General features: G+C 43.1%; 1 protein-coding gene across 1 annotated transcript in view; it reads right to left on the bottom strand.

Annotated features, from left to right (window-relative positions):
- med13a (mediator complex subunit 13a) overlaps window positions 1-21619 on the bottom strand; it is a 92483-nt gene that overhangs the window by 36706 nt on the left and 34158 nt on the right. The window contains exon 4 of the mRNA XM_020631201.3: window positions 5521-5666. Coding sequence (XP_020486857.1) covers window positions 5521-5666 — 146 coding nt within the window. The remainder of the gene's footprint in view (window positions 1-5520; window positions 5667-21619) is intronic.

Raw genomic sequence — 21619 nt, 5'->3', positions numbered from 1 at the left:
AGAGTCCACGAGTCTGCTTATAGAACAGAGCTACATCCATCAGAGGATGCAGATTGGACCATAAAACAACATGCATAATGCATAAATATGTGGGCACAGAAACCTTATGCATATCAACCTGACAAGCATATACACTCACACACACTCAACCTGTCAGCTTGTTATGCATGCATTCTCTTTCTCTGCATGTATCAAACATGTGAAGATGAGGAGCTGCTCTGGAACATGCTGACAGGGTGGATGGGTGTGTATGTGTGTGTGTGTGTGTGTGTGTGTGTGAGCATTAGTTCATGTCCCTCCCCGCGCTGCTTTTCTAGTGTGTCATTACGAGACTGGAAGGCCTCTGTCCTCGGGTATTGATCCTGCGGCTGGACCAAAGAAAAGTCTCCAGGATGGGAAAAGATTGGCAGGAGATGGAAAGAAAAAAAGGAGAAGATGAGATGCATTAGAGGAGATTCTCCTTCTCAATATTCCAGCACAGGAGGGTTGTATTTGGTTATCAAATGAAACCTATTGATGCTCTGTGTTTTAACAGCATGCAGTCAATGAATGTATTTTTTTTTTCTGTTTGCTGAACAGCTGCAAGACGCATTTCTCCAACTTTTCTGCAAGGAAACTAACTTCATGATGTCTGTCTGTTTTGGAAAAAATAACCGTGTTGCAAGTGAAATCAAATCAGAGCCCGGCTGCAGGATGATGTGTGTGCTGTAATTAGATCCCAGCTGCTGTTTTGTTGTGTTTCTGACACGTTACCACTGCCCAGAGACTGTTTTTCTGAGCACCTGTTACCCTCACTGAACATGCATGTCACCAAATCAATCAGGACAGAAATCTTAAGGATGGCGACTGTAAAACGCAGAGGCTTGGAGGGAATAGGTTAAAAAATATCTATTCAATATATCTCAACTCTCCTTGGTGGTCTAAGGCAGCACCTGGCAGGTGGTGGTGGAAGATAAGTAAGAAGGTTTGAGGAGCTGAAGCACTACCGAGCATTAGCACGAGAAGTCTGGTACTAAGAAGAATTAATATTATTTACCCGACGCAGGTGAAACGTTTTTTCACACTTAAAAACATGACTCACTGCGCAGTCTAGACACACTTTATCCTGCACGCCCCGCGGAGGAAAGTTTCCCCTCCGCCTGCGAGAACACACAACCTCAGCAGAAACAACCCCACAGAGGGAAGAACAAAAGGTTATTTATGTTGCGGTACACAACGACATGCAGCCATGGTCGATGATATTAACCCTAATTAAATTCAACTGCGCTTCTTGTTCCTTTCTTTCCTGCATTTCTGGCTGCAACGCACACTCCTTAGACCTGAGGCAAGCTGCGGAAGAGAGATCAAATTCTGCACAATTACTGAAATGGTTTACGTTTTCCACCCCCATCACCACGCTGCCGCACCCTCTCTTACATCCCTTCTTTTTCCTCCCTCTCTCTGACTGCGAGTCTATCTGCGGCTCCCTGAAGACATGTCAAATGTGCTCAGATCAGTGTAATGGGCTGAGAGTTCATTACATTCACTCTGCGCCCTTTTATGAGGTCACATCCTGGAGAGGTCTGCCTGCTGGAGCGCTCTGCCGCACAGTAAACCTTGCTTGGCAGAGGTATGGAGGGGGGGGGGGGGGGGAAGATGGATGGATGAAGGGGATGGAAGTCCGCCCTTCCTCGACGTTCTGCTTGGTTAGCCAGAAGGAGATGCACTGCGGCGGTGAAGACACACACCTGCACGTCGACATACACCACGCTCAGAGGCTGAACACACAAGTCTGCGCTGATCGTAAAAACATGCACACACACGCTGTAGAGACAATACTACTGAGGTTCATATAAATCTGCTGGTTTTAAACATGAGGCGCCTGAGGGTGTTTTGCCAAAATGAGAATCAATATAACTTTCATAGTTCAATTTGCAGATTATCCACAAGAATGGTAAGCAGTTTAACTGAAGCAATGTTATCTGATGGCGGATAAGGAGGACGTGTGTGTGTGTGTGTGTTTCCGCTGATAATTTTAAGTAGGCCTGAGCTACATGCACAGGAAAATAGAAATGATGATAACTGTGCAAAGGAAGACATTCATTGACCAATAAAATGAGTCATAAGTAACTATCTCCTGGTGGATGGCTAGGGAGCAATCTGATTATCCTCAATGACTAACAGAACCCATCAACATCCCTTTTAAGAAATCCATACAACAAGATTCAATATTCATGTTATTTGATTCCAGCACAGGTATTTAACTAGCCGGGGTGTTATCATCTGCCTTCAGAAGAGCTCTACAGACTGTAAAGAGTTCGGTTATTCAGGAATTACTGAGGCGCATGGAGGAAGTGATCACTGTTATTACTCTGGAGGAGGAGGAGGAAGAAGAGGAGGATGAGGAAGAAGAGGAGGAGGAGGAGGACGGGGATGATGAGGAAGAAGAGGAGGAGGAGGAGGATGAGGAGGAGGAGTAGGAGGAGGATGAGGAGGATGAGGATGAGCACGAGGAGGAGGATGAGGAGGAGGATGAGGAAGAGGAGAAGGAGGAGGGGTACAGAGAGGGCAGGAATCTCATCCATCTCACTATAGTTGAGGAGAAAAGAGTAATACAACAAGGTGTGGCTAACCTGCTGTAAAATCACTTGTTGAGGTTTTGATGTCCTTAAGATCTTTGGAAGTGTTAGGCTGGAGGACAGCGGAGGCTTCAATGTGGCGGAGGTGTCATCGTTTTGATGTCATGCATGTGCTCTAGGGCGACAACTACCTGAGCAAAAAGTTCCTTAAAGTATTAATATTTTGTTTAGTTACATTTACAGTCTACACTGCAGTGCAAGTGTCAATATAATAACATCGGGGAAAGGAGCATCAGGTCGGTCGGATTCAAACCCGGGCCACCCACCAGTAGGAATAGAGCATCATAACATGAGGCCTGCGCAATACCCACTACGCTTCTGGTGCCCCAACACCAAACTTTTGATACATATACCAGCAGCAGGATAAGTGTGTGTGTGTCTTGTCTGAGAGCCCATTGGATACTTCCTTTGACAAAATAAGTCAAAACGTACATCATGGGGCGCTGGTGGTCTAGCGTTTGGTGCAAGCTCCACTTGTCTATAAGCTCCTAAGTGCTTGAGAGCGGGCAGCCCGGGCTCAAACACGACCTGTGGGCCCTTTCTGGCACGTCCTTCCCCACTCTCTCTCTCTCTCTTCCTGGTTTCTGACTCTGTCCACTGTCCTCTCTAGAATAAAGGCATAAAAAGCTCCAAAAACACATCTTTATAAAATGTTTATCACCGACATTAAAACAACTTTATTATGATTGGAAATCCAAACAATACAAAGTGTTTGGCTCACAGCTGGGAGATGCATTTAAAGCCAGTGATGGATTATCATTAGAGCCGCACACTTTATAACTACACTATAATTTAAAGCTACATAGGCTTTTCTTTCTTCACTGGCTGCACGCCAATCGGTAATGAACGCCACCCTGACAGAAGATTGTGTTATCTTTGCAACAGAGGCTAATAACGCAGACATACAGCGTCCTATTATTCATCATTCAAGAGGTGACAGCACTGACAGACTGAGCACTGAATGTTTACATAAAAAGAAAGAGTTGAAATCCTGGTGAGAGCGTTTTTTTTGTCCCCTTGAAATCAACCTTATCGACTCAGGGCAACAAACAGCCTCAAGTTATCAGATCCAAAGAGAGTTTTTGAACCCTGAAGATTAACTTGTGTGGCAGTAGATCAAATAAATTCTCGAAATCAAAACTTTAATGTGTGTACAGAAATGTTTTTTTGAGATTTGCATCGGGGTTACGATTGCTGGCTGAATGTCCCAGAATCTGCAGCACATTGACTTCATAAAAGAAAGCTTTCACAGATGATTCATGCTGGGTAGGTTTTTTATTTGGCTTTTCTTAAAGACATGGGAAGATTGAAGACTTTAATGCCTCAGGCACTGTGTCCAATTAGCGTTTTTTTTTTTTTTTTTACGGGCAGAAAAAGTGCTGGCTGTCCGCTCGGGAGTGTTTGCATGAAGCACTGCATGTCCGTCCTGTCTCTATGACAACAGTCTGATGACAATGGCCACTGTATGACCGACACGGCTCCGTTACTGCAGGTTTAATATTTGAGACTGTGTGAGGAGGATGTGGCTAAAAGACACGATATGGGGAATATCATACATTTGGAAAAGAGTAAAGAGCCGGTGACGTCAAAAGCGCCTTTCTGAAAAGTTGATTTTTTTCAAGATTTTCAACTTGAGCAATCAGAGCGGCCGCACAAAGAAGGCGGAGCACTTGGAAAAAAACACTGGGAGCTGCGCTTTTTCTAGAGGCGTCCACTTTCTGCTGTGAACGCTCTCTCATTGAAAACAATTGAAAAAAGACGCTGTTGCTCAGAAAAAAACACCAGGTGGACACAGGGCCTCATGGTAACTGACTGATACCTGGCTCCATTTTGTGCTTTACAACAACAGCAACATAAAACATGCAGGTCATAAACTCACAAAGGAAAGTAAGAAATAATATATTTTTAAAGTTGTTTCAACAAACGATTGAAATCTGAGACGCCCCTCAGTTTGCCAGATATGAGAGCAGTTATCAGGTCAACAGGTGTTGCAGCGATGGAAGCGGGCAAGAGAAGTGGTTCAGATAGAAGTGATTGTACCCGACCTAAAAAGCCTCTGTGTGTTTCTAATAAGCTCCACGAGCAGAAACGTGCTCAAACTAGGATCAATATTGGAGATGCTTTTGAAAAATGGAGAGAGGTTAGAACACAGAAAGGTTTACAGACTGATGCAGAGCTGGATAAACACTTAAGCTTCAGTGTTCACCACATGGTGACCTGTGTGAGCATCGACTCTAGAGAGGAGGGGGCGGGGGGAGGCAGCTCTCTACAATGTTTTGAACTGCAGTACCCATTTTAAACACTAGGGTCAGAGTTACATATTGCTCCTTTAAAGATAGTCCTCAGCTGATCGTGCATTAACAATAAAGATGCAGAGCACGATACACAATGTGATTAAATTAGAGGCATTACATGCAAACCTGCTGGATTCTAGTAACTCTTTAAAGGCTTTTTTGTTTTTGGAGTGCAGACTTCCAAGAAGAAGATCAAACATAGACATAGAAGTGACCTTATTTATTCCCATTAAAATCAGATGGTTTTTGTGTTTGTCCGTCACAGCAGCAGTTTAGACACCAAAAGATCAGATTTGGACTAAACTTGTGGGCAACAATTTGTCTCACCAAATCTTCACATCGCTCCAATTAAGAGTGAAATCTAAGTGACGTTATAGGACCAACACTGATCGCTTGTTTAAGCAGATACGGATTTGAAGGAACGGTGTCGATTCAACAACAGAACTTTGATGAAGACATCCTGAGGCCAATCAGGATCAGGTTTCATCCAGTGTTTGTGGACTGAGTAATTCACAAAGTATGCAGTCATGTTAGGAGTTTGCTTTAACTGCTATGGCTCAAACTGCACTTCTGAACCTCTGCCATTGTGAAGTGATTTGTGAACCCACCTTGGAAGGGGCTGGACGCCTGCTGAGCCAACGTGAGGTGCTCGTCCGTCAGGTGGTAGACGGGCTGATGCTGGTTGATCTCCACACTGGTGCATACGTTGCTCTCGCCGTGCAAGAAGAAGGTGAAGGCGCAGGATAGGTGCTCACTGTGAGAGAAAGGAAAGAAAGGACGGGATGAGTGGTTTGGGATCACACTGCTTTAATATGCACCTTTGAAAAGAAGCTCTGTCTGCAATGAATAAGTCCCATAGAGTGAGAGGTGGAGAAGTGGCGGCTGTGGGGGGAAAGATCAGATAGTCTGCCTCATGTTTTGTTCACAGAGAGAGAGAGAGAGAAAAGAAGAGTTTGCAGGGAGAGGAAAGTAGAGAGAGAAAGTGTGAATAGAAAAAAGCCGGCGTCTGTTTTTGTGAAAGGCTACAATGGAGCCTCTCCTTCCTTACATTGTTATTCTGCTTCAACATGACACACACTGCTGATAGGAAAAGATGCAGCAACAGATAGATAAAGAAGAAGCTGCTAATCCCTACGCCCTCTGGTGATACAAAGACGCCTCATAAGCTGTAGCAAATCGCTCCGATGGCTAACAAGTCCATTTGATGAAAACATGCTGCACTCAAAAATGAGGAGACTGACGTGAATTCTCCCAGATAAAATTAAGCACTCAAATCTTCAATAAGTGGCACATAGATGAGTAGGGCTAAAACAAATAGCACTGAAATACAATCAATCATTTTTCCATATTAGTCAATTTTTCTATAACTTTAATAAATAATATGATAAGCCTGCCAGGTCGAGGAGAATCCCTAGAATACATGAGGCCTGGCACAACTATTTAAATCAAGCTTTTTCCACATCATAAAGTTTTTAAGACTTCGTTCTTAGTAAGTGAGGATATTTAAACATAGAATAATAAATATATTGATGACTTTCAGCTTAAAAATCAGTTGGCATGTAGAGGATGATTGCTGCTTACGACATTAGCTCTGTGTTAAGTCCAGGACTCCTTCAAAATTTTTGCTCACAGTTCTTTATAAGATAACTTAGGGTGCATTCACACTTTATGCAAAGTTTTCCCATACCATGCTAGAGCATGAATGTCATAACACAAAACATGCATGGCTTTATATGATCATGAAGCGTGCTTAGATTAAAAGACAGGCAGACTCGAGAAAAAAAATAAAAGGAAAGTGCTGTCTTGTCCGCATCCGCACATCGGAGAACAACACAGAGAACTTGAACGCTACTGTACTGACTTTGTCTTATTTTGAGTCATTTCAATTAGATACAGCCATAACACTGCAGGATTTCTCCATAATGAAGGCTGTCCATGCTGTGTACCCGTGCTTGTGCATGAACTGTTCACCTCTTCCAAGTGTGCCAGGACCAAGGAAGTGTACCGGAGCACACAGACTAGTCAAACGGATAGCCTAGTGTGAGCGGGCCCTCAGAGAGACATTTACACAGGATATACTGTACTGGATTTCTGATGTGTAAAATGTCACACACTGTTCCTTTAAATCTACAAGCTACAAACCGCAGACAGATTTTCTTTTGTCCTGTTATTGTTTATCTACACTGACAGGCTTTTAGATCTTTCTATAGCTAGAATAAAGTGTTCTGATCCTCAACAACAAGTTCATCATGTCCCTGTCATCACAGTGTTTTTAATGCAAAGCTTAAGTCGGCATGTCTGTGATTGTTTTTGATGTCTCCAGTTATTAATGAAGTGTCTACATGTTCAGAGGAATCTGAGGTTTAGAGGACTAGAAAATCCCAGGATGTAGGTATGTGAACACAGCGGTGCCCACAGGTGGTGATAGTGAGAATCCTCTGCTCATATAGTGTGAAAAGAGCTGTGTGTAAAACAAAGGGGTAAGCCCGGACTAACCCAGGGCTTTCTAGCCAATACGCTGAGCCACATCAGTTTCTTAACTCTTTTTTCTCTCTCCCTCCCTCTCTCACATCACACACACACAGCTCCTTTGCTAACAACAACAACGCCTGTCTGTGCCAGTCTGACCTCAACGCCACCCAACAAAAGTGACAAGTTGAAGAAGAAACGGAAAAAAACAGCAAGGACAAGGCAGACGGTTAGGAGAGAAGGGAGCAGAGAAAAATGCAGGCCATTGTCTGCAGGGTTTCCACTCACTTCAAATCACACACAGACAAACACACACACGTCGCACAAATGGAGAGAGCGTGAGAGACAGCACAAGTGACGAATGACCAAATGGAAGAGGACGCTGTGAATTTGGAAGTGGATCAAAGAGGGTTGCCTCCTCCAAGGATTTGGTTAAGCAAATATCAGTCTTCTCTCTCTCTCTCTTTGGCACACCTACTCTGCAGAGGATTAAAGACAAGGCAAGGAGAGAGAGTGAGGCAGATAGAGAGAGAGAGAGAGAGAGAGAGAGAGAGAGAGAGAGAAAGAGAGAGAAAGAGAGAGAGAGAGAGCACTTCAAGAAGATAATACCACCTACGTAGTGAAGAGATGCCCTAAGCCCCCCAGAGCTTGACATTCATCTTACACTCTGTAAAGATGAGGTGGTGGGTGCTAGTTAGGGAACGGCTGTGGATGTATGATATCCATATTCTACAGCTGGAAGCGAGTAGGCTAATGAAGGTGAGTCAGAGCAAGAGAGAGACTTTGTTATCCTCAGCAGTGCTACCAAAAACCTGCACAGAGATGCTGCCGCCATGAAATTTGAGGCTATGCTCAGATTTTTCCAAGTCTTCTATCACACCTTACAGGTCTATATGCACATTTTTTAAGAGCCATTTATCTCTGTAATCCTTCCCTCTGTATATATACCGGCCATGTTGCAATCCTTTTCTTAAAGCGACCACAATGTAAGTCATGGCGGACACAATCTACAGCACTCGCCCTGTAAAATAATTCATTGTAGAGTTCATCTAAGGCCCCGGCAGTCTGAGTTACTGAGCATTCAAGCCGCGCTCTCTCTCATCTGGCAGAAGCTAATACAACACTTCTGCAGACTAAATAAGACAAATGAAGCGGTTATCATCGGATGTTACGGTCTTCTTACAACAAACCTCCCTCTTTATGTTTCTACACAGTGTTCCGCTTACTAAGCCGCACATAAAAGGGAACTTCACCCCAAGAAACCTGGTTTGTCTGAGGCTACATTTTGAAGACATTAGCACTGCGTGAAGCGACACGGCCACCTCCTTCTTTTCAATGAGGCCACTCTGTTGATGCAGCGGACTAAATAATGCAGGCTCGTCCAGCAGTAAAAGTGGCAGGTCCCTTCTGTGGGGTTGTTAGCTCAGATTATGGCCAATGCTTCAGGCATATAATCACCTAACTGAATATATTTACAAGTCACATCATTTCAATGAGCATCCAAACTCCATCAAGGCATTTGTAAGAAAAAAAACAATCTGTATAGAATTCACTCAGTTTGTGATAAGATGTCGTGCTTCACGATATAGGAAAAAGATTAGATTCTGGTCCTGAATGCTCTGGATTTGTTTGGACCAGAGGAGGTAGGCGGTTTTAAGGCCCCCCCCCCACAGCCGTTTTGGACGCCCCTCGGTTTGCCAGATATGAGAGCAGTTATCAGGTCAACAGGTGTTGCAGTGATGGAAGCGGGCAAGAGAAGTGGTTCAGATAGAAGTGATTGTACCCGACCTAAAAAGCCTCTGCATGTTTCTAATAAGCTCCACGAGCAGAAACGTGCTCAAACTAGCATCAATATTGGAGATGATTTTGAAAAATGGAGAGAGGTTAGAACACAGAAAGGTTTACAGACTGATGCAGAGCTGGATAAACACTGAAGCTTCAGTGTTCACCACATGGTGACCTGTGTGAGCATCGACTCTAGAGAAGAGGGGGCGGGGGGAGACAGCTCTCTACAATGTTTTGAATATGGACTGCAGTACCCATTTTGAACACTAGGTGTCAGAGTTACACATTGCTCCTTTAATCCAAAACAGACTTTTCATCACTACAATAATCTGAGAGTAGCTGATAATTAACTTAAACTGAATGCACTAGAAAGGTGTTAAAGCATGACTATTATACTCAGACCCTCTTTGGGGAGAAAACTAAGCACGTTGAACGAGGAAGTACTGCTTGTTTGCATGAAGTGGTTTCTCATTTATCGTGATATTTTAATGCTGTGCCTTGTTGAGTTTATTTGTGGTGAACGTGCTCTGCTCTGCATATAAACAGGTAACACTTAAGAGCTTAGCTGTCCTCAGCTCTGACTCGGCTCCCTTGACTGCGGTATACGTCTGTGAAGGAGCACGGTTTGCTGTTTGTTGTGTTAAACCCCCTCCAGTCCTGGGGCAAGGCATGTCACACCAACAAACAGGAGGGTGTGTGAGAAACAGCAGGTAATCAGGCAGCAGTCCACATGAGCCCAGCATGAAGGAGAATACTAGAAGAAGTGGCAAACCTTGATTGAAATGGACTAAAAACAGTTTGAGTGGTTATAATAAAGGTGTACATCAAAGTGTCGTCAACACTCGGCTTCATAATGAATCTTTAGTCAACAATATAATTACTATTGGATTAAATTCAGGGGCATGTGATGGATGTAAGGTTGTCAATATTCTCAATAATCCGATATTGGTGTGCATGCTCTATGTACAGAGGCTTCAGTTCTCTGGAGCGAGCGTCCCGAGTTTGAGTCCGAATTTGGCTTCATTTCCCGCATGCCCTTCCCATATCTCTCTGATTTCTGACTCCATCCGCTGTCCTGTCTCTACAATAAAAATAAAAGGAACAACATATATAAAAATACCATGTGTTTAAAACCGATGCAGTCTCCGTTATCTGAAAATTGAAAGTACCAAAGCTTTAACATTCATACCTTGTTCAGTCATATTTGTAATCAAAAGCTTCCCTGGACCAAAGAGCGAGAGAGCAGTGCCACAGACGAGACAGTGTGAAGACGTTTGTCTGCATTTTTCAGTCACTGAAAGCAAGAAAGTACACAACGTTGGATGCTTAGGACTCCTATTTTTGCAGGGATCAATATCATTTGATTTTTTTACGAGAATTGGATTTAAGTTTAAAGTTAATACATATTACCTATAATACAAATATTTAAATGTTTTTTTTTAAAAAAGGAACATGTTTAGACCCCTGAAAAAGACGAAGAGATCATAAAAAAGGGTTTCTTTTTATATTGTTATACAAACATTGAGCAATCTTAGAAGAACACTCAACAAAGAAACATTTAGTCGACTAAGTCCACTTTAGATTTAGTCGACTAAAATCTGCTAATATTTAGTCGACTAAAACTAGACTATGACTAAAAGATTTCAGATGACTAAAACTAAATGGTGTGTTATTCAAAAGACTAAGACTAAACAAATTAGGAGATATTAACGTTCACACCCTCCCCGAGAGGCCGATGAAAACATTGATACTACTCTCTCACATGTGTGGAGTGAAAGTGAAGATACACTACACAAGCTTAGTTAAGCACAAACAACAGCACACCTCGCTCCGTCCACCACAAACAACATCTACCAAGCAGAACGTCTTAAGCTCATTACCCAGCATGTTAGATCTCATTGGCTAAATCCGATGAAAAGCAAAGTGTGAAAAGGACAAAACGTTGTGTTCTAAGTCGTGGTTGGTGTTATTTACCTGTCTGTTTAAATGAACATGTGTGCCTTAAAGGTAACAAAAACATTGCACAGAATTGGATTTAAGTTTAAAGTTCTGGTATATTGACAATCTTAGATGGATGTGAGACCAGACCAAACGCCCGGTGACAAACTTCAACAAAGCAACATTGCATGGGAATTTTCAAAATAAAGGCATTACTTCATCTATAGCTCAATCTACACAGATGAACTGTTACAACCCCAGTTAATAAAAGGCTGTCCTGTAAGGGGAGAAAACTGTGACATCAATCAATTGATTAGCCTGTGAAGCAATGAGAGTGTTGTTGACTGTGCTGTCATGACAACAGTTTAGAAGCCAACCAAAAAGGCCATCCTGCTACCACTGTGGTAACATACACATACAGTTTATACTGTATGTGAAGGACAGGAAAAGTAAGCGAGAGGTCAACAAATACAAACACAAACAAAATATGTTGTGGAGCTCTGCAGACGTCCACATGATCTCAGTCTACCACACTTGTCTCGTCTCACACGCAGAGAAAAACCTGACACCACACATTCACACACGGCTGTGTTTGCAGGGCACGTGAGCCGGAGGTAGAGGGCTGCCATCTGCGGCTCGACACACAGAAGTACATCACACACAAACACAATCACACCACATTATAATCAATCCTTCACAGATGCAATGTTTATTACGGATTGCACTGCCCAGTGTCAGCTGATTGGTTAAGAAGATTATCAGATAATGTGTCGACTGGTTGGCTTTAAAATCTATCACATGAAAAGAGATCACATTTCTGAGCAGCAGTGATAAACAGGATGACTCGTCTTCTATGAAAACATGACTTCACATATCTTCAAATATCACTTGATTCTCAAATCTGTCCAGTTGTAAACACAACAAACCAAATCACATGAGCAGTGGAGATAATCCTGCATGCTTTAATGATCTAATTGTGTTATTTTCTACACTGCAAGATGAACATCGAGACATTAGGCTGCAGAGTAAATGCCAAAAGACGATCGCTCATATTTCAACAGGTGCTTGTTTAGCGCTTGGCCAAGTGACATCAATGAAAACAACAACAGCACATGACATGTTACCTCACACTGCCTCACTCACTGACACACACACACACACACACACACACAAAGGGAACAGGATTTAGTAAAGCTTACACTGTGACAAAATGCTGCACAAGCCTGTTGGATCTGTCTGTACGGCTGCGTGTAGGCGTGCAGGAGTTTTCACTGTCTTGTCCACACATGTGACGTACACAAACACGCATTGTGTGCCAATTCCAATTCTTGTGCAAACATCCAGTGACTGCTGGTGAGGCAAACGCGCGCCCCGACACCCCAGCATGTGGGAAGTAAACCATAAAACCTGCAAACAGCTGCTGCTGTTATGGTGGGAAGGAACAATGATTCAACAATTATCTTTCAATAAATCATGATATTAGTAGGGGGAATATTTAAATGTTTTTTTAAAAAAAGGAACATGTTTAGACCCCTGAAAAAGACTAAGAGATCATAAAAAAGGGTTTATTTTTATATTGTTATACAAACATTGAGCAATCTTAGAAGAACAGCTCAACAAAGAAACATTTAGTCGACTAAAATCTGCTAATATTTAGTCGACTAAAACTAGACTATGACTAAAAGATTTCAGATGACTGAAGTATGACTAAAACTAAATGGTGTGTTATTCAAAAGACTAAGACTAAATCAGAATTTGCTGTCAAAATTAACACTGCAACAAATTAGGAGATATTAACGTTCACACCCTCCCCGAGAGGCCGATGAAAACATTGATACTACTCTCTCACATGTGTGGAGTGAAAGTGAAGATACACTACACAAGCTTAGTTAAGCACAAACAACAGCACACCTCGCTCTGTCCACCACAAACAACATCTACCAAGCAGAACGTCTTAAGCTCATTACCCAGCATGTTAGATCTCATTGCCGATGAAAAGCAAGTGTGAAAAGGACAAAACGTTGTGTTCTAAGTCGTGGTTGGTGTTATTTACCTGTCTGTTTAAATGAACATGTGTGCCTTAAAGGTAACAAAAACATTGCACAGCAGATATCAAACATATATAGACTTGAGCTTGTATATTTCTTTTCTCGTATTCTGAATACTCAAAGCGATTTTAGACAACAGGTCTCACCTACACATTCACACACTGATGGTAGAGGCTGCCGAGTAAAGAGACCATCAGAAGTAACTAATCCCATTCATACACATTCATACACCAACGACAAAGCAGCAGGAGAAACTTGGGATTAAGTGTCTTGCCCAAGGACACATCAGACATGTGGCTGCAGGAGCTAGGGATCAAGCCCCCAACCTGAGAGACGACCGACTCTACCACTGAGCCACAGCGATACTTGTTATTGGATGATACTGAAAGCAGTCAGTGCAAAGACTTTAAGGATCACACGTTTGAAGCTGTGTGTCTCAATTTAGCTCCAAATTAAATCTTAGTAAAAATACGATTTCATTGGAAAGCCCTTCCTTACTTTACCAAAGTCCCCGGGAACCCCCCCTGAGGGACCCCTCAGGGACACTTCTCCATGATATACGGTGTCCATTAAAAGTAAGTTCAACCTGCTTTAAGTCTTCCAGTGATTCTAAAGAGTCATCTTCCCTTCAGCAATATACTGCTTGCACTTTTAAAAGAGGATGAACCCCAAGGCCAGCGTTGAGTAGCAGAAAATACTGCGAGTGATTAAGTCATCAGCAGTCAGCAGCTCGCTGAGTATGAGCTAATGGACATGCATATTCTTCTGAGCAATTCAATGTTCCTCATCTTATTTGTTTGCTTGATGATTAATTAAATGAATCATCATTTAGTTAAAAAACCTTCAAAATAACAAGATGTTGTCAGCATATCATGTTAATTAACGAGATGAGCGGGATCTTCTATCTCTCGCTCTCTCTCTCTCTCTGTCTGTCTTAGTCATGTTTGCAGAGAGTCTTAAAGGAGGGAGGGTTGATGTTGTAAGCTGACAAAAAGCCACAAGATCTTTTAATCATCTCTCTCTGTGTCTCCACCTTTCCCTCCCACTCCCCTCTCGGTCTGCTCTTCATCTATTAACTGGCAAATAGACAGGGCTGCTCTCTGATCTGCTCCTCTCTCTCTCTCTCTCCTCACCGCCACACACAGCGACACCCTCGCTCACACTGCACAGGGGCACTCCCTGCTCCACCTCTCAGATGCAAATGGCCGGTGGCCTTTGGCTCTGCGAGGAGACAATAAGATAATCCAGTGACGATTTGAAGCAGGGCCACATACAAAGGAGGGCAGGTGGGCATATTTGCCTTCGGCTGGCAACAAATGGAAATGAGGTGCCAAAGGGCAGCGGCGAGCTGCGCGGCGGCGGGGAGCCGAGTGGGACTGGCAGCCTCTATCAGTGTCACAGGGAAGGTCCGCTGTGCAGCACACAAACACATCATCAGCCATTTTACCACCACAAAGGTTTTTTTATGCATTTTATCGTTGAGAAGGTTTGTGCATAAAAGCTTTCATTTGTACATGTAGGCCTTTTGACATTTTACCCGCAGAGACTGACAGACACCTTAACTAAGCCCAGCCATCATCACGTCTATGTGCATTCATATTGATACCGCGACAACATCATAGTGGTGTCCAACTCTGTGAATTCACATTGAGTTCCGACGTTGCAGAAGCATGGCCACATGGCTTTGCTGAAGCAGCTTCTGTAACGCCTGTTCCTACCTCTGAAGACGGTACAGAGTGAGGATCACTTCGTCCCCCCATTACACAGTGGCGTAAATATGGCGGTCTGAGACGGGCTGTGTGCAGTTTTTGGTACCATTCAATCTAAAACACTGAATAATATCCTAACAGGTCAGCCGACCAATTCAACTCAACATTTGTAACAACTTTGTATGTTTTAACTATCTGGCAACAATGGTTGTGACCTTAAAAGCATCACCATCTCATTACCGTGTGTCTGTCCTGAGGCTGCCAGCAGATCATTTACGGCCTCTTGTAACAGCAGAGAGCAGTTAAAGCAGCTTCCTTTCTACAGAGACGGAGCGTCCTGATTCATTCAGTGTGCTCGGTGATTTTTCTATCAAAGGATTCTGATGTTCCTGCCAATCTTTAGATTCATCAGCGCCATTTCCATTGAGTGTTATATCGCCTGTCCTGTCAGTTTTCTTGTTCCTGCTCTTTAGAAGTTGTCACTCCACTAAATTGGGATGCAGGATGACATGACTTTGGTGTCTTTCTTTTGTTTCCTTTAAGGTAACTAATCAGAAACTTACAGACAATGTTTTGTTTTTTTGCATTGTTGTGATATCTGTTCCTTAATAAATAAGCCCTTGATGGGCGGGAACAAACTACATTTCAAACTACCTCATCGAGAAAACTGCACTCATGACATCCCGCTGGTTTATTGGCATTTCTAGGACACACCTTACAGAAATTCTGGGCTTCAGTCTTAACCCAGACGCCCTGAATCTATTACTCTACACCTTCAGTAGGTCTTTTTTTGTATGCTTTTATTGTGAAACACATATTTTACATATTTCTTACTTTTTTCTCATTCTTCCTTCATTTCTTCAAGCTTATATTCTGCATGAAAAGCAACGGCAACACCCGAGTTTCTGCTTGGGGATAAATTAAGTATATGTGACTCTGATGAGAGAAGCCAGTTTACGCAATACTCGAAAAAAGAAACTGAAATCTGATCTCTTCTTTTAACCACCTACATGTATGAGTCTCCGGATACAGCCTGTTTTAACTGTAAACTGGTATAATGTGGCACTTGTTTTAAAATGTTGTTTTTGCTTGATCTACAAATAATTACATTCTTGTCTTGTCTGTAAAGGACGGAAAAAGTGACTGATTATTTTCACACAATCCAGAGAGAGAGAGAGAGAGAGAGAGAGAGAGAGAGAGAGAGAGAGAAAAACTTGATTTAAGGCGACTCAAAAGTCAAACAGAAGCCACTGAGCCTGACGTCTAAAAGGACTTTTTTTTGGGGGGGGGGGGTGGGCATGAAGGAGAGGAGAGAGAGAAGAAGGAGGCTGCAGCTCTGTGACATTCCTCAGATGTTTGTTGTTCGGGCTGGCCACACTGTAAGATCCTAGCTTCCGTTTACCCGTGTACACTTCCTCTGCACAACATCAGCAGCAGCAGGATCAGGATCAGGATCAGGATCAGGATCAGGATCAGGATCAGGATCAGGATCAGGAGCAAGTGTCCCAAGCACTGGTAAGAGTCTCTGTTCCATCAGCGGGTGTTGGTTTCATTATCGGGCTAAGCAGTCACCTCTGTCTGTGTCGTATGTGGACGTGTGCCATGTGCAGCAGCCTGTTGTTACAATCCAGGGTGTGTAAACATGTTCTGACTGGTCATGCACCGCTGCAGTGACACGGCGTGCTGGCATGGGGCGCAGTCTCTGGCACGACGATATTAAACAATGTATCTGGAATTAAAGCTTACAATAACAATCAGCCGCTGCATGAACAAGGACGAGCTCTTTTGACTATGAACACTGATGCATAAGAGACATGCCAAGAAACCACTGTGACCGTTTTAGAGATTTTTTAATTTGAAGGAGCATGCAGACCGTTCTGAACATCAACGTGGCCAATGAGGTTGCATCACTGTTTACATCATAGCCTGAATTACCTTCAGCAGTGGGGATTGGTAGAGTTAGGGGAGGACACAACACCAGATTTTCAAATTTTTACTTGATGCCAGTAACAAACGATTGCAATACCTGTTTCGATACCAAGACAACAAAATTAGAAGTTGTAGGCAGCCGATAGAGGGTGAAGCCTTGATTTAAATTAACAGAAGTTATGGGAAAGTCCTGCACGCCTACAGTCCGTCTACATTGCACAAATATTTGAGCTGTGTCAAACCCTCTTCTCGACATCTGTAAGAGACATAAAAGTAACTTTTGCATGCCTATGAAGGCACACAAACGCTTCATCCCCAAAGTCCAGTCGTCTGACTACTCAAAGCGCTCAATGCACTTGAGTTAATTAGCTGTGTCACTGCGCACATAGCAATGTGATAGTGAGCGTGAGAGTGAGAGATTGGCAGACTGTAAACTTAACAAGACAAGTTCTGATCAAACACAAACTGACTTTAAAACCAAACTAACTGATGGAAGCAGAGAAGAGCATGATGCTCAACTCTTGTCTGCTGTAACACTGTCTACGCTCTCCTCCTCCTCCTCCTCCTCCTCCTCCTCCTCCTCCTCCAACAGAACTGAGCAGGAGACACTATTTTACTTTCTATTGTGGAAACCTAAATCTCAATTCTCTTATGATGAAGAGGAGATGAAAACATGTAAAAAATGAGACTCACTGAAGGAGAAAAGAATAAAAAAGGCTGCACCAAGCAGAAAGATGTGGAAGCCACTGATGTGTGCCTGCTTCAGATTTTAGACATGTTATATTTGTCTCATGACCTTCATGATCTTACCCACTTTACAATATTTGCATGCGTTGCACTCAACTTAATCTTAATGAAAACGCTCATTTAAACCACATTTTTTAACGCTTTGCCTCGTCATCCTAGTATTTTAAACGATTGCAGTTCCAAAATTCAACGGCCCGACACCAGCAGCTTTATCATGATAGGGGGAAAGTGAGGTGAGGACTACTGCTTTTTCTTTCTGCTAGGGTTTAAGAAATGATTGTCATCAAGCGTATCAATACTTGGGTAAAAAGTAATCAGGACGCGGTTAAGTACAGGTTTTTATTTCCTTTTCATGGTCAGCAGGATATTTGATGAGAGAGTAATTTGGTTTTTCATAAGAAACCTTCTCGTGTGTTAACTGAGAGACGGGACATAAAACCTACCAAAGCTTTAGTAATGGTTCATATTTACATGAAGTAACGAGGTGGCGCTGTGTTCTCCAGAGTGAGATACAATAAATAAGACGGGAAGGAAAGATAAAAAGAGAATGAAGGTGAAAACAGCGGCGAATTAGAGGACACATTTCCAGGGTGATATAATCTTCCCCACTGTCTCGCCACCTGACCACTGGGACACAACAGCGCTGGCTGCTGCCAAAGTAACACACAAACACACAAACACGCACACACACACACACGCACACAGGCCTGAGAGACGCACCAGCTCTGGCTTCAGCACACAATTCACCGAGTAGACACGGTGCTGGAGAAAACACTAAACTCAACATGTCATAACCAGCACATCCACTCACAGAGGCTCTCTCACTTTGACTTGATTCTTCTCTGTGGGCCGCTTCATACGTGTCGGATTTGACTTAGAGACAAAAACGGAACGAAACAGAACGACATGTCGACAAAAAGAGGAGAAATCCGACCCTCTGCAGTTCCATCATATCCACACGCAGACTGAAGATAATACCGACATAACCCTGACAACGAGTCAGGTATCAGCTCCCTCCCTGTTAGACTATATCACACACACACACACATACACACACACACACACACACACACCCCAGGGTTCCTCTAACACATCTGCCTTCAGCTAAGAAGTGTCGGTCTCAATCTGAGCCAGATACCTTTACTCTGCAGACAAAAATATTTGCAGTAATTACCCTCATTACCATGTTCACATAATCACTCTACAACTGCGTCCTGATGCGACACATCTGCTCCTCCTCGTGGAAGACTCTGCAGTGTGATATGCATCTAAATGTCTAAATATGTTCTCCATTCTGCGAACACACAATATCTCACAAACAATCCTGTTTCTTTAGCGGTGTAACATCCGACATCCCCCGAGGAAAAACTACACTGAGCACAGTGGTTATAGTTATAAAGGATGGCGAGGTAAGCCTGTTTTACGACACGCTCACATTGAATGGTCAGGACATCATGCCTTCATCCGCGATTTCAACATACTCAGGGCGAGCCGCGGTCCATCAGCGGCATGCACTACGCCTTAGTTAGCTGCCACTCTAGTCAATCATTGTGTTTCCACAGCGAAAGCAACATGTTGTCTGCATGTTTTTCCTCGTTATTCCCACGTGATCTTGTAGTTCTCCTGTGATGTGTGTACAGTTGATCATGGCCACGCTCACGCTCCAGAAACGGATCCAGTGGGCCAGGTCTCCGTCCGACGTAGCCAAACCCCGGCCCCTGACGGATCGCGGCGCTCACAGAGTATGTGGGGATTGGAGGTTAGTAATACGACTCGTGCAGTGGTAATAACACAAAGGTTCATCACCCTCAGCCATGCCCAATTAGTCAGCCTCATCCTGGATTACAGCTTCCTGGGCTTCTCTGGGACAACGTCTACTTTGTCCAAACGAGTGTAATGCTTCTTAAAAATAATGTTATATTGTAGTTACTGTGACTAAGTCTGTATTAAAGCCAAACCAGAAAGCCACACATAGATCTGTGGTTATGTACGATACCTCAAATCAATTTCCCCAGGTGGACAAATAATTACTCTGTATGTGTAAGTGTGTGTGTGTGTGTGTGTGTGTGTGTGTGTGTGTGTGTGTGTGTGTGTGATCACCGTTTGACTGGATGTATCTGCAGCTATGTTGTCCTAAGGGTTTCTAAGTGCTTTAGGTATAGATGCACATGCACAAACAGGATCCTATAGAAGTGCACTAATGGAGAGATGTCAGAGTGAGGGCAGGTGGGGGGTGCAATGCCTTGCTCAAGGGCAGTGCTCAGGAAGTGAACTGGCACCTCTCCAGCTACCAGACTTGGTCCACACCGGGACTTGAACCAGCGACCATCTGGTTCCCCGCAGTTATTAAAGTCCAGTGCAGGATGGTTTGTTCCGTTGCCTCTCTTCTCCCTCCTTAAAAAAAAACTCTTTAAATTTAACACAAACGCTCCCTCCTATAAACCCCGCAAATAAAGCACATATTAAACCAATTGAGCGTTAATTACAGAGGAGGAGATGAGAGTTGCTTCAGCTGATGAATGCACATCGCTAAAAGAAACAAAGACGGAGGCCTTTCTGTGTTGCCGTGAATGTTTAGCTGCATTTAAGTCCATGGAGTGAGTTTAAGTTCAAACCTTCTGGCTCACATTTGTTTGGAGGAATGTTTCTCTTCAGCTTCCCTGTAATAGGATGGACAGGACAGTGTAGTCTGGGTAGTCTACGGAGCAGAGGTGAAAGGTCAAACACCATATAAGGGATTAGCTTTAAATGTTGCTATCTGTCCGAACGTGTGGATTAAAGACAGGTCCACAGGAATCATTGAAAAGTACAGAGAGGGAGCGAGTGGGGGGGGAAATGGTCAAGTGACGCCTGATGGATTAACTATAACGATTTCTTCAGACCCTGACTTGGCCTTGTATGCAGGTCTCCGGTCACATGGGGAGGAGGGAGGAATGGGAGGAATGCAGGGTGCAGGATGCTGGAGGGTGTCAGGAGGAGAAAGCAGAGGAAATGTAAGGACATGGGATTCCCCTCCATGGATGGTAACATACCCGTCTCTGCTGCTGATGACACAAATGTGTGTTTCCTCGGTGCCACGATGCATGAAACAACGATGACGCCTGTTAACATAAGCAATGAGAGATACACTCTTTGTTCTGTCGTGGCCTCGAGCCGGCTTTAGAAGACATGAAAGATGCATTCAAGAGCAGTAATTGGTGTAAAAAGATCTTATAAAGAGGTGCTCTGAGTTTCTTTACACTGTTTGACATATTTATAAATGTGCATGAAGTGTCACCTGATACATTTATTTAGTTGAAGAATTCTACACTGGTGTTTTTGAATTGCTTCTCATCCTAAGAATCTGTACAGCCTAAGGGAATTCAATAAACTGTAATAAACATGAATGTAAAGAAACTATTGCTGATTTAAAGGAAGAATGTGCAACATTTTACACATAAAAAGCCGTGTTTACATGAACGGGACGGCCGGCTCCTCCCCTTGTGTATAAAAGCTGTTTTAGTGAAGGACTAGAGAGAAGAAGAACATACTGATTATTTAGATGTCAAGTTATTGTGTTTAGATCACGGTCATTCTGTGTCAATTTATGTGCAATATGAAGCTACGAGCTAACATTAGCCTGTCAACACAACAAGGTGATTGATGCTCAAGCAAAGGACAATTTTGTCCCCCGCTTAGTGTTTAATATTGGTGAGTTCTAAGTTCTAACACTCAGGAGACAGCTCTCGTGAGCTGAGAACTCTTTTGTATTTCACACCGCCATTAACATAACATTATGTCATCGACAAAAATAACAGCTTAATGATGCTAAAGATGGAAGCCTTAGCTTACTGTTGCAAAAACAAAATGCTCTGTCCCTGATATTTCAATTTGAGATCTTATTAAATAAAATAATGCAAACAGGACGGTCGGTGTTCAAAGGTGCACAGTCATACCTGACGGATCAGACGCACTTATGTGGTTCAAACAGGGTGTGTAGTCAGCTAGCTACAAATAGGTGTGTCTTTTAAGGTCAGTGATGCAAAACACATTGCTTACAATTCTAAAGACATGCAATGGGAAGTGGGCGATTAATAATGTTT

This window comes from Labrus bergylta, chromosome 14, assembly GCF_963930695.1.
Source record: "Labrus bergylta chromosome 14, fLabBer1.1, whole genome shotgun sequence".
NCBI lineage: Eukaryota > Metazoa > Chordata > Actinopteri > Labriformes > Labridae > Labrus > Labrus bergylta.
The sequence above is the reverse complement of the archived record's forward strand: the minus strand, read 5'-3'. Positions and strand labels throughout refer to the sequence as shown.